At 45.8% G+C, this 14,881-nt stretch overlaps 1 protein-coding gene across 2 annotated transcripts in view; it reads left to right on the top strand.

The window, feature by feature from the left end:
- Window positions 1-9,735, top strand: part of LOC145363729 (uncharacterized) — a 356,716-nt gene extending 346,981 nt beyond the window's left edge. For both annotated transcript variants that reach the window (XM_080218969.1, XM_080218970.1), the window contains one exon: window positions 8,603-9,735. In XM_080218969.1, the coding sequence (XP_080075095.1) occupies window positions 8,954-9,619 (666 nt within the window). In that variant the 5' untranslated portion in view covers window positions 8,603-8,953 and the 3' untranslated portion in view covers window positions 9,620-9,735. The remainder of the gene's footprint in view (window positions 1-8,602) is intronic.
- Window positions 9,736-14,881: the final 5,146 nt, after the last annotated feature.

Below are 14,881 nucleotides of genomic sequence, written 5' to 3'. Positions count from 1 at the left end.
TACTGGAGGCTGTGGAAATAGTGAAATCTAAATAATGTACAGAAACAAGCAAGATACAGCTACTTTCTACACATTAGCTTTGCACATTTCCCTTAATCAGTTGAGTAGTTTGAAATTTTGAGGATTACTTCACAAGCTGTTAAAATGGGCAAACATGGATGTTCACTTAATATATGGGTGCGGCTGGCAAAAGCCACACTCCAAAATGGTGGTGAGCCACCTTTTTGATCAGCTGCCGTCCATATGGTGTCAGTACACCATCCACTTCTCTTTGGGAGGTAATCCATGATTTCAATGCAGTGACAATGAAACAATGCAATATAATTCCAAGTCAGGATGGTGTGCAATTTGGAGGGGAACTTGAAAGTGGTGGTGTTCACACACACCAGCTGTCCATGATCTTTTAGGTTCAAAGTTCTACTCCCCAGATCCTTTCCTTTCCCATCATCTGCTTTAAGCCACAAACAGAAAGATCCAGTTTTTCTCCTGCAGTTTAGAACATAAGAACATAAGAAATAGGAGCAGGAGTAGGCCATCTGGCCCTTCGAGCCTGCCCCGCCATTCAATAAGATCATGGCTGATCTGTCGTGGCTCAGTTCCACTTTCCCGCCCTCTCCCCATAACCCTTAATCCCCTCTCTTATCAAAAACCCATCAACCCGCTTCTTAAAAATATTTAGCGAGGCAGCCTCCACCACTTCAACGGGCAGAGAATTCCAGAGATTCACCACCCTTTGAGTGAAGAAGTTCCTCCTCAACTCCGTTCTGAACCGCCCCCCCTTTATCTTGAGGCTGTGCCCCCTAGTCCTACTGTCTTTTTTGAGCGGGAAGAGTCTTTCCACCTCTATCCTATCCATCCCATTCATCATCTTATACGTCTCAATGAGATCTCCCCTCATTCTTCTAAACTCTAACGAGTACAAGCCTAGTTTATTCAGCCTCTCCTCATAGCTCAACCCCCTCAACTCCGGTATCAGCCTAGTAAACCTCCTCTGCACTCCCTCCAGGGCCAAAATATCCTTGCGCAGGTGCGGCGCCCAAAACTGCACACAGTACTCCAGCTGCGGCCTCACCAATGCCCTATACAGCTGCAGCAAGACCTCCCTACTTTTATATTCAATCCCCCTCGCTATGAAGGCCAGCATCCCATTCGCCTTCCTGACCACCTGCTGCACTTGCAGGCTGGGTTTTTGCGACTCATGCACAAGGACCCCGAGGTCCCTCTGCACCGTCGCCTGCTGCAGTTTTTCGCCACGTAAGTAATAGTCCTTCCTACCATTCTTCCTACCAAAGTGGACCACCTCACACTTGCCAACATAAAGTTTGACATAAAGCAGCTTTCAAAATGATGCAGTCTCCGCCAATGAGGGAGATCCGGTCTCAGATCTATCCCTTATTCAATCCGACTGAACCATCGAATCCCGACAGTGCAGAAAGAGGCCCTTCAGCCTATCTAGTCTGCACCAGCATTCCACCCAGGCCCTCTCCTGTGCCCTATCTCCACAACGCCACATATTCAACATGACTAATCCATCAAACCCGCACGTTTGGGCTGTAGAAGGAAACCGGAGCACCCGGAAGAAACCCACGGGGAGAACATGCAAACTCCACAAAGACAGTGACCCGAGGCCGGAACTGAACCCGGGTCCCTGGCGCCGTGAGGCAGCAGTTGCGAACCACTGCTCGGAGGACCATCCGCTCCCCAGCGGTCCTCCAGCCCCGCCCCCTCTTCCTATTGGTCCGGAGCTGCCGTCAATCACAGCCTGTGCATTGTGATGTGGAGCATGCGCAGTGCCGCTGGAAGCTCAGGATTGAGGCGGTGGAAATGCTCATCGCATCAGAAACCGGCGGGTGGGGAATGAGGGAGCCGGCGGGTGAACTGAAGGCTTCAGTAACACGCCGTGTCGGTGCCAAGGCCCGAATACAAAGCTCGGGTGCGGGTTGTGAATTGGGGAAATCAGCTCGGGCTTTTCCCAGACTCCCCGCCGCCATCTTTATCAGGGGACTATGCGGCAAGGCGCATGTGCACTGAGGGCCCCGCCCCTCATTCAGTCCGATTGGTTTGAGGAGTAGCCGCTCCCGTTCGGTCCTCCCGCCCCGCCGCCTGTTCCTATTGGTCCGGATCTGCTGTCAATCACCCCTGGGCATTGTGAGGTGAGCGGGGAGGATTCACAAACACCCGCTGGAGGCCCCAACACCCCCAATAAGAGCCATTGGTTTTATTGTCAGTCTGCAGACAGGAGCTGGAGAACTGAACCCAGTAAAAAGTCTGACAACACCAGGTTTTAGTCCAACCGATTTATTTGATAGTTAAACGCACAAGCTTTCGAGGTTTCCCTCTTCGTCAGGTGAATGGAGAGTTCTGGCCTCGGACAGAGCATATAAAGCACAGACAGTTTAGAGATTACTGATTACATCCACATCAGAACTGAACCCAGACAGGAGCGGGAGGGAGGGAACTGGGAGTGAAGGAAAGAAATGGTGAGATGGGGTTAGATTTCAGCCCACAGAGGAGGGAGACCGTGTGGGATGTGGTGTTGTAAAAATCAGCCTGTTTTAACCCTTATACGGTGGACAAATAAGTTTGAGTAGACGTCTTATTAGTACAGACAATATTTATTTAAACCCACACAATCGATAATCACCCACCCGACCAACAATAAGTTATCTTACAGAATACTAGAGTTCAAGTACAAGACCTTGACTTAACTTTGCGTGACTGACAAGTCCCCACACAGATAGTGGCCTTTATCTCTGCACTGGTCTCGGTGGTTGTCTGCGTAGTCTGGTCCTTTAGTCTGGTGTGGTACCCTGGCTCTGATCTTCTTTCTTTCCTCCCTTCTCAGGTGTGGTGGCTCTCCGTCATTGTAGCTTGTTCGTGGGGTCAGAGAGAGAGAGAGATTCCTGGTTGTGCAGCATCCTTTATACCCCGTTTGGTTTCACGCCCTTTTTTTGGCCATTGCCAATCAATCGATCAGGACTTGATCACCCTGATCGATAAGAGTCCAATCAGGTGCTACCACACCGATCTCTGGGTGTGTCCCTGGCGGCCATGCCTGTGTGTGTTGGAGGCACATAGGTCACATACCTTCCTCCTAAATAAGGATTCATGGTGCCTTTACGTCTGGCACACACCCAGTGTGACCAGAAAGTCTTTTTCATCCTGGAGATGGCCCATATCCTGTGTATTCACTCATCAGGGTTGCAGCCTATTTGTCTGTCTTTAAACTGCAGCCTGTCAGTTTAGTTTCTTGCCCAGTTATCCCAGAGTGCTTTACAAAATGCCATTTTAGAGGCCTGTTTGGCTACAGTGGATTTACAGATTTGAGGGACAGGAGAGGAAAAAAAATGTCCCAGAGAAACTGGAATTGTCTGATTAGAATTTCTATCCCATATTTAGTTAGCATTTTCCTGAATTTATTTTGCAGTGTGCTGTAAGAGGAGAATTTGCAAACAAAAAACTCAAACCAAACATCACATCAAGATTTAACAGAATCACTTGATTCATCTGGAACTGAATATGATCAATCTTACACTGTGGAAGGAGAAGAATGTTTGTTCTGTTTGTGGGAAAAGATTTCAAATATAAGTGTGACTGGAAAAGCACCAACAGACACTCAAGTGAGAGTCTTCCAGTGAACTGACTGTGGAAAGATCTTTAACAAGTTATACAGCTTGAAAAAAATCACACCATTCACAGCGAGGAGAAACAGTACAAGTGTTCTGTGTGTGGGTGAGGCTTCAGCTGATCATCCAACTTGGAGAGAGGCAAGAACACCAACACCATGGAGAAACCGTGGAAATCTGAGAACTGTGGGAAGGGATTCAATTATCCTTCCCAGCTGGAATATCATCAACACAGTCACACTGGCACCAGCATCACACAGAGGCCACTGAAATGTGGAAATTGTGGTAAAGTGATCAGATCCCCATCAGACCTGGAAATTCATTGACGCAGTCACACGGGGGAGAGACTGTTCACTTGCTTCAAGTGTGGGAAGGGATTTGCTCAGACATCCACCCTGCTGAGACACCAGAGAGTTCACACTGGGGCAAGGCCATTCACCTGCTCCCATTGTGGGATGGGATTCACACAGTTATCTCACCTCACTGTACACCAACAAGTTCACACTGGGGAGAGACCATTTAGCTGTTGTGTGTGTGGGAAGGGATTCACCAGTTTAACTAATTTCAATTCTCATCAGCTTGTTCACACTGATAAGAGACTTTTCAAATGTTCAGACTGTGGTAAGAGCTTCAAAAGCACAAGAAATCTACAGAGACACCAATACATTCACTCTAGTCAGAGCCCATTCTCCTGTTCTGTGTGTGGTAAGGGATTCACTCGGTCATTCAGTCTGCTGCGACACCAGTGAGTTCATACCGAGGAGAGACCGTTCCCATGCACTGAGTGTGGAAAGAGATTCACTCGGTTGTGCACCTTGCAGAGACATCAACAAATTCACACTGTGGAGAATCTATTCACCTGTTTCATCTGTGGGAAGGGATTCACTCAGTCATCTGTCCTCCTGAGACACCAGCAGGTTCATACCGCAGCAAGGTCTTTCATCTGCTCTGAGTGTGGGATGGGATTCATTCAGTCATTCCAACTGTTAAGACATCAGCGAATTCACACTGGAGAGAGGCCATTCATCTGCTGCCAGTGTGGGAAGGGATTTATTCAGTCCTATCACCTACTGAGACACCAGCGAGTTCATGAATGACTGCAGGGTTGGATTCTGATATTATAGTTCCTCTTGATCGCATCCAGGACTGGATTATGTCCATCTGACATGGCTCATTCTTCTTCTGATGTGAATAATTCCTGTGACTGGATTGGAGTTTAATGTTTTATGCACTAAGTCATACAGCGTTTTGATACTGTTGGGTAAAAGTTTAAAATTTTAAAGTTTATTTATTGTTGATTTCCCCAAGATATGAGACTAATTGAAGTCCTTATTGTGATATCAAGTCGAGGAAAGATACATATGAACAAGTAACTGGGATGTAAAGCAGCATGTGACTGAAGTGTTCATGGGGAGCACTTTGGGACCAATGACCATAATTCTATTAATTTTAAAATAGTTATGGAAAAGGCTAGGTCTGGTTCACAAGTGAAAGTTCTAAATTGGGGCAAGGCCAATTTTGATGATATTTAACACGAACTTTCAAAGTTGATTGGGGGAGGCTGTTCACAGGTTAATGAATGTCTGGCATGTGTGAGACTTTCAAAAGCGAGATAGCGAGAGTGCAGAGCCAGCACATTCCTGTTACTGTAAAGGACAAAGCTGGCAGGAGTAAGTAACATTGAATGGCCAGAGATATTGAGAGTCTGGTCACTAAAACGGAAGCATATGTCAGGTATTGACAGCTGGGGTCTAGTGAATCTCATGAGGAGTATAGGGGGTTTCCTCCAGGTGGTCCGGTTTCCTCTCACAGTCCAAAGATGTGCAGGTTTGTTTGATTGGCCATGCTAAATTGCCCCGAGTGTCAGGGGGATTAGCAGGGTAAATATGTAGGGTTATGGGAGGAGGGCCTGAGTGGGATTGTGGTTGGTGCGGACTCAATGGGCTGAATGGCCTCCTCCTTCAATGTAGAGATTCTATAAAACTTTTATAGCAGTTCCACAGTCTGGGCGTTTTTAAGATCTCTCTCCAGTATGAAACTGGGATATTTGCAGGGTGTGTGAGGGAATCCCTTCTATTGGGGTCCTGGACTAAACCCCCTAAATTACATTCAGAAGTCAGGCTAGACCCCAGAATTTTTTATTTTGGCATAAATGTGAGGATAGGATGCTTCTGATGAGGAGAAATTCCACTGACAGATTAGGAATCCTTTATAGTAAAGCTAAGTTTATTTAATTACACCATTTAAATATAACTCTAACAAATGAATCAGCTTAACCATCAACAGGATGGTTTTCTGGACCAATACTTTTGAGGGACCAAGGAAACATGCCATCTTGGACTGGGTATTGTGCAATGACAAAGGACTAGTTGGCAAACTAGTTTTGTGGGATCCAGCTTTGTGAACATCGAGTGTGGGAGAAGCAGTTGGATCTTCAGGGATAGTCAAGCTTCCTCCTATCAGTATGAAGGTTGTTTCCAATAAAGCTCAGTGGCAGATGAGTAGTTAGTCCTGGTACTGGTTCAGTGATCTGTTCCCTGCCAGTCAAAACCCCAGGAAGGTGCCATCCATGCTTCTGGGAGGCAGTGACTGTTTCTCTGTCAGCCCCCAGGAGTTCACATTGTCGTCCAATTCTCTTGGATTGATCACTGATTTGAAAGTGTGGAGCTGATAGAGTTTCACTGAGTAAACTTTACCCTATATCACACCTGTTAGTTAAATGATAAAGAACAAAGAAAATTACAGCACAATAACAGGCCCTTCAGCCCTCCAAGCCTGCAGCGACCATGTTGCTCGTTTGAACTAACCCCCCCTGCATTTTCTGGGACTGTATCCTTCTATTCTGATCCTATTCATGTATTTGTCAAGACACCCCTTCGAAGTCACTATCATATCTGCTTCCACTACCTCCCCTGGGAGGAAGAGTTTCTAAGTGTTGCAGATAAACAATAAACTTTGATAGTATTGACTGATTTGATATCTGAGTCTTTGCTTGATGGTTGAGTCGGTGCAGACTCAGTGAGCTGAATGGCCTCCTTCCGCGTTGGAGGAATTCTATGATTTTAAATTGAGGTCACAAGCACCTACAATAGCCCCAGTGTATTATAACCATGCTTCTAATCAAGTTGAACATAACCTCCCTGCTGTTTAATTCAGTTCCTCAAGAATGGAACCCTATATATGGGCCCCAGACTTTAGGAAAGATGTGAAATTCTTAAAGAGGGTGCAGAGATTTACAAGAATGGTATCTTACAACATTTAAAAAGTACCTGTATCACACTTGGCAAGTCAAAACATTTAAGGCTATGGGCCAGGTGCTGGTAAATGGGATTAGGTGAGAGTACAGGTGTTTCTTGTGTGTAGGTACAGATTCAATGGGCTGAAGGGCCTCTTCTGCACTGTACGATTTCATGATGAGGCACTTCAGTTAGTTGGAGAGACTGGAGCAGCTGAAATTTCTCTCTTTACATCAGTCAGACATTCGGATCAAGAATGGGGCCATTCGTTCCACTGATTCAATGCTGGCCCTTTGCATATCAAACCCTTGCCCCGTTCTCTACATTGACAGATCTTTGCTCACTGCTTCCTGTCCTGGACAGGAAGAAGTCTCACAACAACAGTAAACCCACAACTATCAAATAACTGGTTGGACTTTAACCTGGTGTTGTGAGACTTCTTACTGTGTTTACACCAGTCCAACGCCGGAATCTCCATATCCTGTCCTGGACACAGAGAGCTGAAAATCTCCATGCAGGCTGCCAGACAGATATCTGTCTGTCTGACTGGACTGACAATGTGTGGAATGTACAGACTGGGGGAACAATGGATGGGGGCGGGGCTCCCGGGTCCACACGCCTGAACCCGGAATGATTGCTATTGGCTGATTCAGGCAGGGCTCCATTGTGCCGTCACGATGACTCAGAGGGGCGATCCCAGCACACAGTGTCCCATTGGCTGCAATATCACCGGTTACAGAAGCAAAACACTGCGGATTGGACACCAGCTCAGCGCGGCTGGCGGTCAAAACCCCGCCCACCGCCCCCTCATTGTCCGCATGTGGCAGGTTGTCCAATGGCAACGCGTGGAGGACCGGATGGACGCTGGTCCTCCAGCCAATCAGAGTCCGGGCCTTGTGTCAATGGCTGCGTGAAGCTTCCTTCGTTGTTTTTGCTGCTGCTCTCTCTCTGAATGAAGATTGAGCTTCAGACAGACTCAAACCTCCTTCTGTCTCCAACAAATGTGAGTAAAACACTTTCTTTTCTACCCCTTTCCATTTCTTTTCTAATTCATGAAATAGAATCCCTACAGTGCAGAAGGAGGCCATTCGGCCCATCAGGTCTGCACCGATCACAATCACATTCAGGCCTTATTCCTGTAACGCTACATACTTACCTTGCTAATCCTCCTGACACTAAGGGGCAATTTAACATGGCCAATCCATCTTTGGATTGTGGGAGGATACCCACGCGGACATGGGGAGAATGTGCAAACTCCACACAGACAGTGACCGGAGCCAGGAATTGAACCGGGTCCCTTGCTTTGTGAGGAGTGCTAAATTTTGGGCTTCAATTTTTACCTTCCAGGTCACCACTCGCTGCCAAAATAAAAATCCTACTCACATTCTTCATGTATCTGTAACCAGGTAATACAGTGTATTACATACATCATCAGGCTATTCATTTACGTCCAAATGTAAAACTTTAATGTGGCTGTCAGCTTGAAGATTTTTAGCTCTCTGTGTACATGACAGGTAGCAGTGAGCATAGATCTGTCAATCAGTCTCAATCAGCACCTTTAGGAGAATTGGGAGGGTGAATATTAGATACAGCAGAGTGAGAATGGAGGGAGAGTGTGTGGGTTGGAGATTACAGCTTTTGGGGAACGAGAGAGGAAAGAATGTTCAATAAAATCTAGAATTGGCCTCTAATTTTTTATTCTGTACTGACAAAAATAACTTTTGTCAACTCGTTTTACAGGATATTGAAAGAGGAATTACAGGCTGAAATCTCAAACACCACGTCTAGATCTGACAGAGTCATATTCCCTGGAACGTGAATACCGTCGGCCTTTGGATCCAGAAGGAGAAATGATTGTCCGGTCTGTTGATTTGAAAAGATTTCAAATTTCAGTGTGATCGGAAAAGCACCAACACACTGTCACAGTTGAGTGAGAGTGTTCCATTGCACTCACTAAAGAGCTTTAACCAGTTACACAGCCTGAATAACTATCTCATCATTCACAGCGGAGAGAGAGTCCACACATGTTCTATGTGTGGATGAGGCTACAACTGATTGTCCACCGAAGAGAGAGGCAAGGACACCTGCACCATGGAGAAACCATGGAAATGTGCAGACTGTGGGAAGAGATACAAAGCCCCATCTCTGCTGGAAGCTCATCGGCGCAGCCACACTGGAGAGAGGCCATTCACCTGCTCTCAGTGTGAGAAGGGATTCACTCAGTTATCTGGCCTGCGGACACACGAGCGAGTTCACACTGGGGAGAGGCCATACATTTGCGTTCAGTGTGGAAAGGGATTCACTTGGCCATCTGACCTGCGGACACACCAGCGAATTCACACAGGAGAGAAGCCGTTCACCTGCTCTCAGTGTGGAAAGGGATTCACTTGGTCCTCTGACCTGCAGACACACCAGCGAGTTCACACTGGGGAGAGGCCATTCACCTGCTCTCAGTGTGGGAAAGGATTCGCTCGGTCATCTCACCTGCAGTCACACCAGCGAGTTCACACTGGGGAGAGGCCGTACACTTGCTCTCAGTGTGGAAAGGGATTTACTCAGTCATCTGACCTGAAGAGACACCAGCAATTTCACACTGGGAAGAGACTGTTCACCTGCTCTCAGTGTGGGAAGGGATTTACTCAGTCATCTGACTTGCAGAGGCACCAGCGAGTTCACACTGAGGACAGGCCGTTCAGCTTTGGGAACGGATTCAGAGCTTCATCTCAGCTATTGAGACACCAACAAGTTCACAAGTGATCCCAGGAGTGGGATTCTGCTGTTAATGTTTCTGCTGTCAATTACATCCAGGAGTCTGTTTTGTTCATTCTCACAGTTGGTCAAAGGGGAGGATCAAAGGGTTACTTTCTGCTGGACTGGCTGGTCTCATGACTTTGCCTGCAGTGGGCTGATGCTCTTTGAGTCTTGTTGCAAATACCTGGTTTCAAATTTCACAAGGATCATAGACTGACAAGATGTTAGGAAGTTCAGAGATAGTTGGGCCGAAGGGCCTGTTTCCATAGAGTCCATGACTCTATGGGTACGATGGGTATAGAGGGATATGGGCCAAATGCGGGCAATTGGGATTAGCTTAGGGGTTTTGAAAAAAAGGGTGGCATGGACAAGTTGGGCCGAAGGACCTGTTTCCATGCTGTAAATCTCTCTGCTCTATGACTCGAGTCAGCATTTCTGTTTGAAACCCCTCCAAAATGCCCATCCAATTTCCTTTGTAATTGTTTATTGTCTCCACTTCGTCCACCTTTGTAGGCAGCGAATTCACGGTCATTACCATTTGTTGCATCAAAATATTCTCCTTCACATGCCCTCCTGCGTCTCTGACCCAAAACCTTAAATCTGTGACCCCTCCCCCCATTCCTTGTCCCATCAGCGAATGGGAACAGTTTTTCTTTGTCCACCTTATCTAAATCTGTCAGGATCTTGTCCACCTCTATCAAATCTCCCCTCAATCTCCTTTGCTCCAAGGGGAACAACCCCAGCCTGACATTGACAATAAAGAACAAACTAACAGAATATGTTGGTACCTGAAATCAAGTGAGAATGTTTAATTTCTTTTATAAAAATATTGTGAAGATATTGTCCTGGACAATAAAGGAATTGGAATAACTCACCTTGTGAGTGGTTGAGTAGAATATATCAATCTGGGATCCATCTACCGTCTAGTGAAAGTCTGGAATGTGTAGCAGGAAATCCCTCCCTAACAGCACTGTGGGTGTACTTAGACCTCAAGCATTGTAGCAGTTCAAGAAGGCAGTGTTGGGGTTGACCATGGCTGAGGCAGCTACATACATCCACATATTCTGTTATAATTGAAGGACTGCAGATTGAATGTGAGGCATTATGGGACTGGACGATCTTGACCACATTCCTGTGACAGCTCAGTTTCTGCATTTACGGACCATTAAAGCTGCTTAGCAGGGCCCTGACAGAGGACCTGGTGAGAATATTTACTCGGAATGAGTTGGAATTAGACTTATCCCAGGACCGGTTGGTGTTCAGCAGCTGAGATATCCAAATCTGTAAAAAGGGGTGGTCTGACCAATCAACAAACAGTGGTAGGTAGTTGGTTAAGAAATTAAGAAGTGTTCTCAGGCATTGTTTAAATTAATTTATCATCAATTTGTGTTAAAAACTGTGACCCGATAGTCAGTGAAGTGACGGTACACTCCAAGTAGCACTGGACTGAAAAGCGGACCCTCTGAGAGTAGATCCGAATGGTTATAATCCTACCCAATCATGGCCAGTGAAAAATCAGAGCTCGAGTGAGTACTGGATAGGTCTCTTACCTGCCATTTGGAAACTAAGAACAAGAAACTTATTGATGAAATGATTAGAGAGTAGAACTAATGTTTCTAGTCTGGATGACGAAGAGCTCTTATAAAGGGTCAACCAGACTTGAAACGTTGGCTCTTATTCTCTCTCCACAGACGCTGTCAGACCTGCTGAGGTTTTCCAGCATTTTCTATTTTTGTTTCAGATTCCAGCATCCGCAGTATTTTACTTTTATGATAAAATGATTCGGTCTGATTGGAATCCCCATGACCCTCCCACAAAACAGAGGGAGTGCTGGCAAAAAAAAGGAAAAGGGTAAGGATAATAAAGTCTGGGTTCTGATTCTCTGAGCCTATGTAAAGTTCACAAAATGTGTGAACCACCTTATAAAGAACAGAATTTAACCATCCCTAACAAAAACTGATCAAATTAAAATAATTAGGTTGAGGACTATAACAAAATTAATAGATGAAGTTTAAAGTTAAGTTTGTTTTATTGTTAGAGAAGTTTTTTTAAACTTGTGTAGTTGTGTGCCAATTTTTTTCTGCTCACTCCCGACCCCTTTAGCTTCTGTAGAAAAGTTAACCCTTTCAGCAGACAGTTCATTTGTTTTTAAATCACCCGAAAACTCATGTGTATTTTAGTTGACAACTGAAGATTTATTGGGTTTGGTTAACATAGGCTTTTGACATTTTTAAAGTATAAGAAGTGAGAAGCCAATCGGATGGCATCGTTAACACTACTGCCGCACAGCACCAGGGATCTGGGTTCAATTCCTGCTTCAGGTCAATGTCTGTGTGGAGTTTGCACATTCTCCCAGTGTCTGCGTGGGTTTCTTCCTGGTGCTTCAGTTTCCTCTCACAATCCAAAAATGTGCGGGAAAGGTTGATTGGCCATGCTAAATGAATCCTACTGTCAGGGGGATTAACAGGGTAAATATGTGGGGTTATGGGAATAGGGCCTGAGTGGGATTGTGGTTGGTGCAGAGTCGATGGGCCGAATGACCTCCTTCTGCACTGTAGTGATTCTATGTATGTATTTGGAATTTGGTAGAGAGAGGTGGAGAGATAGATGTTTACAGAGAGATGTTGAGACCTGTTGGTTTTACAAGTTATCCACATTTCTGGAGCGGTCACTTCATGCCCTGGTCTGAGAGGGACGGAGAGAAGTCTGTTCAATTGTTGTCAGTTGGTGTATGACCTTAGGTCCAGGGTGCGTGGGGTTCTTGATTATGCTGGCTGCTTTGCCGAGGCAGCGGGAAATGTAGACAATGGATGGGAGGCTGGTTAACAAAGTGGGGTCCATGAGTGAATACACAGGAACCCTCTCTCATCCCACCCTCAATTGATTGAGGGTGGGATGGGAGCGGGTTCCTGTGTATTCACAGCTTGTGTTTAGCCTCTGTGTAAACAATTTCTTCCTTGGATCCCTGCCTCACGTCTTCCCAAACCTTAAATCTGTTTCCCAAATCCTTGCCCCATCGGCTAATGGGAACAGTTTTTCTTTGTTCACCTCGTTTCAATCTCTCATACAGCTCTATGAATTCTGCCCTCAACCTGCTTTATTGCAAGGAGAACAACCCTAAACTCGCCAACTAACCATGTCACTAAATTCCCTCATCCCTGCAGCCCTTCTGGTAAATCTCCTCTGCACCATCTCATCCTTCTTCACATCCCCCAGCCACACATCCTGTATTATATAATCCTGTACGATACAAATTCTAATGCACAATATACACATACTTATAGGCTAGCAGTCTGCATAAAGATTGTCAGGCGGTCTCTGTGTCCCAGACAGGACATGGTGAGCACGGATCTGTTGATGAACATTAATCAGCACCTTCAGGAGCAGTGGGAGGGTATATAATGGGCACAACAGAGTGAAAAAAGAGGGACAGAATGACAGATGGAGATTCACAGCTTTGAAGGAAAGAGAGAAAATATTGTTCCGTAGAAGTTACAGGGTCAGGGCCTGGGTGGGATTGCTGTCAGTGCAGGTTCATTGGCCAAATGACCTCCTGTACTGTAGGGTTCCTTTGAACATTGCTGTATCATGCAATAACATTCAAATTGTATTTGAAAATGCATGATAACTTTGTCGTTAAATAGCTCAGATTGTAAAAACAGGCTACACAAAATCACAAACATTTACCCCTCAGTATATTTGGCTCTAATTCCATTGTCCCACAACTCTCTGTATTCCCCAGGAGTAGAAGGAAAGTGTTTTACTCATGTTGGCCAGAGGAGGATGTTTGAGTCTATGTGTGAAGCTAAAAACAGAAGCTGTGCTGTTTCAAATCAAACTGCAGGACTTGGAAGAAAATGATGGGAAGAGATTTTGCAAAGTCCCCTCCTCCACTCTCTCAGCTGGCAGCCCAGCACGCAGGTGCAGAGAGCGCCGCTGAGCCGAGCTGTCCGGAGCAGGCGCAGTGCGGCTGCCGCTAGTGTTCGCAACATAAATGGCAGTATTTGTGCAGCAACTTGTGAGTTGCAGCATGAAGCCCAATTCCATAACAAAAAGATCTAACCTTACTGATTGATAGCCCAAATTATACATCCAAATCCATATAGTATAAACCATTAATGTCGACCATAAGATGATGAAATTGGCTGAGATAACAAACAGTAAAATGATGGATTTTCTTCGACTTTCCATCTCTGGGTCATTAGGCTTCTCCCCACTGCTGTGAGCCCGGAGACTCCTGCGGGCTCTGCTGCTCATTAAAATGTGTCTGACAGTGAGAGCATTGAGCAGCAGAATCAGGATGAATGGGACACACGGGGTTAGAATGTTGTGGAGGAACTCGATTGTTCCCCAGACCGGAGATTCCATGGCATCCCGTGTGAAACCACAAAACCAGGGATTGTTCACCAGCTGATATCCATTTAATAACATAAAATACCAGAAAATGTTCTTTAAACAGCTCAGCACTGTCACTGTTCCCAGAACCACAGCCGCCGATTTCTCAGTGCAATATTTACTTTTCAGCTTGGGGCAGCAAATGGCCACAAATCGATCAAAGGTGCAAGTGACGGTGAACCAGACAGAACAGTCAGTGGCTGCATAAAGCAGGACGGCGTGGATGTTACACACGGGGAACGACAGCAGGAAATAAAACTTTTCCCAATAAACAATGGGAATGTGTCTCAATATCAGGTCGAGGATGACAACCAGCAGATCCCCCACTGACATGGCCACCAGGTAATGAGTGACACATTTGGACAGACCACAGTTTCTGCTCGTCAACGTCACAATTGTGATTATGTTCACTGTCAGGAAGGAAGTAAAGAAAACAATTAGACATGATTCAGTGGAATAAGTTACCACTTAAACTGCAGATGGAACTTTTTTTTAAATGTGCACACACAGTGAATCAGTTTTTTTTTAATGATCCAGCACATCTTTTGGAGTGTGAGAGGAAAGTGGAACATCTGGAGGAAACCCACGCAGACTTGGGGAAAAGGTCCAAACTCTATACAGACAGTGACCCTAGCCTGGAATTGAACCCAGGTTCCTGATGCTGTGAGTCAGCACTGCTAACCAGTGTTATCGGACAGCAGATTTTATGAAATTGGGCACACGATATGGAGGCAGAGTAAAGTTACACTCAGAGCCTCTCCACTAAAAATCACACAGTAACAGATACAGATTAGCAGGCAAGAGCATGCTTTTAGAATGCAAATGAGGGCGAGCACACAAGGGAAGCTGGACACGATGGCACCTACAGGAACT

Source organism: Carcharhinus amblyrhynchos, unplaced genomic scaffold (genome assembly GCF_965287045.1).
Source record: "Carcharhinus amblyrhynchos unplaced genomic scaffold, sCarAmb.v2.hapA scaffold_39, whole genome shotgun sequence".
In the NCBI taxonomy this organism is placed as follows: domain Eukaryota; kingdom Metazoa; phylum Chordata; class Chondrichthyes; order Carcharhiniformes; family Carcharhinidae; genus Carcharhinus; species Carcharhinus amblyrhynchos.
The sequence above is the reverse complement of the archived record's forward strand: the minus strand, read 5'-3'. Positions and strand labels throughout refer to the sequence as shown.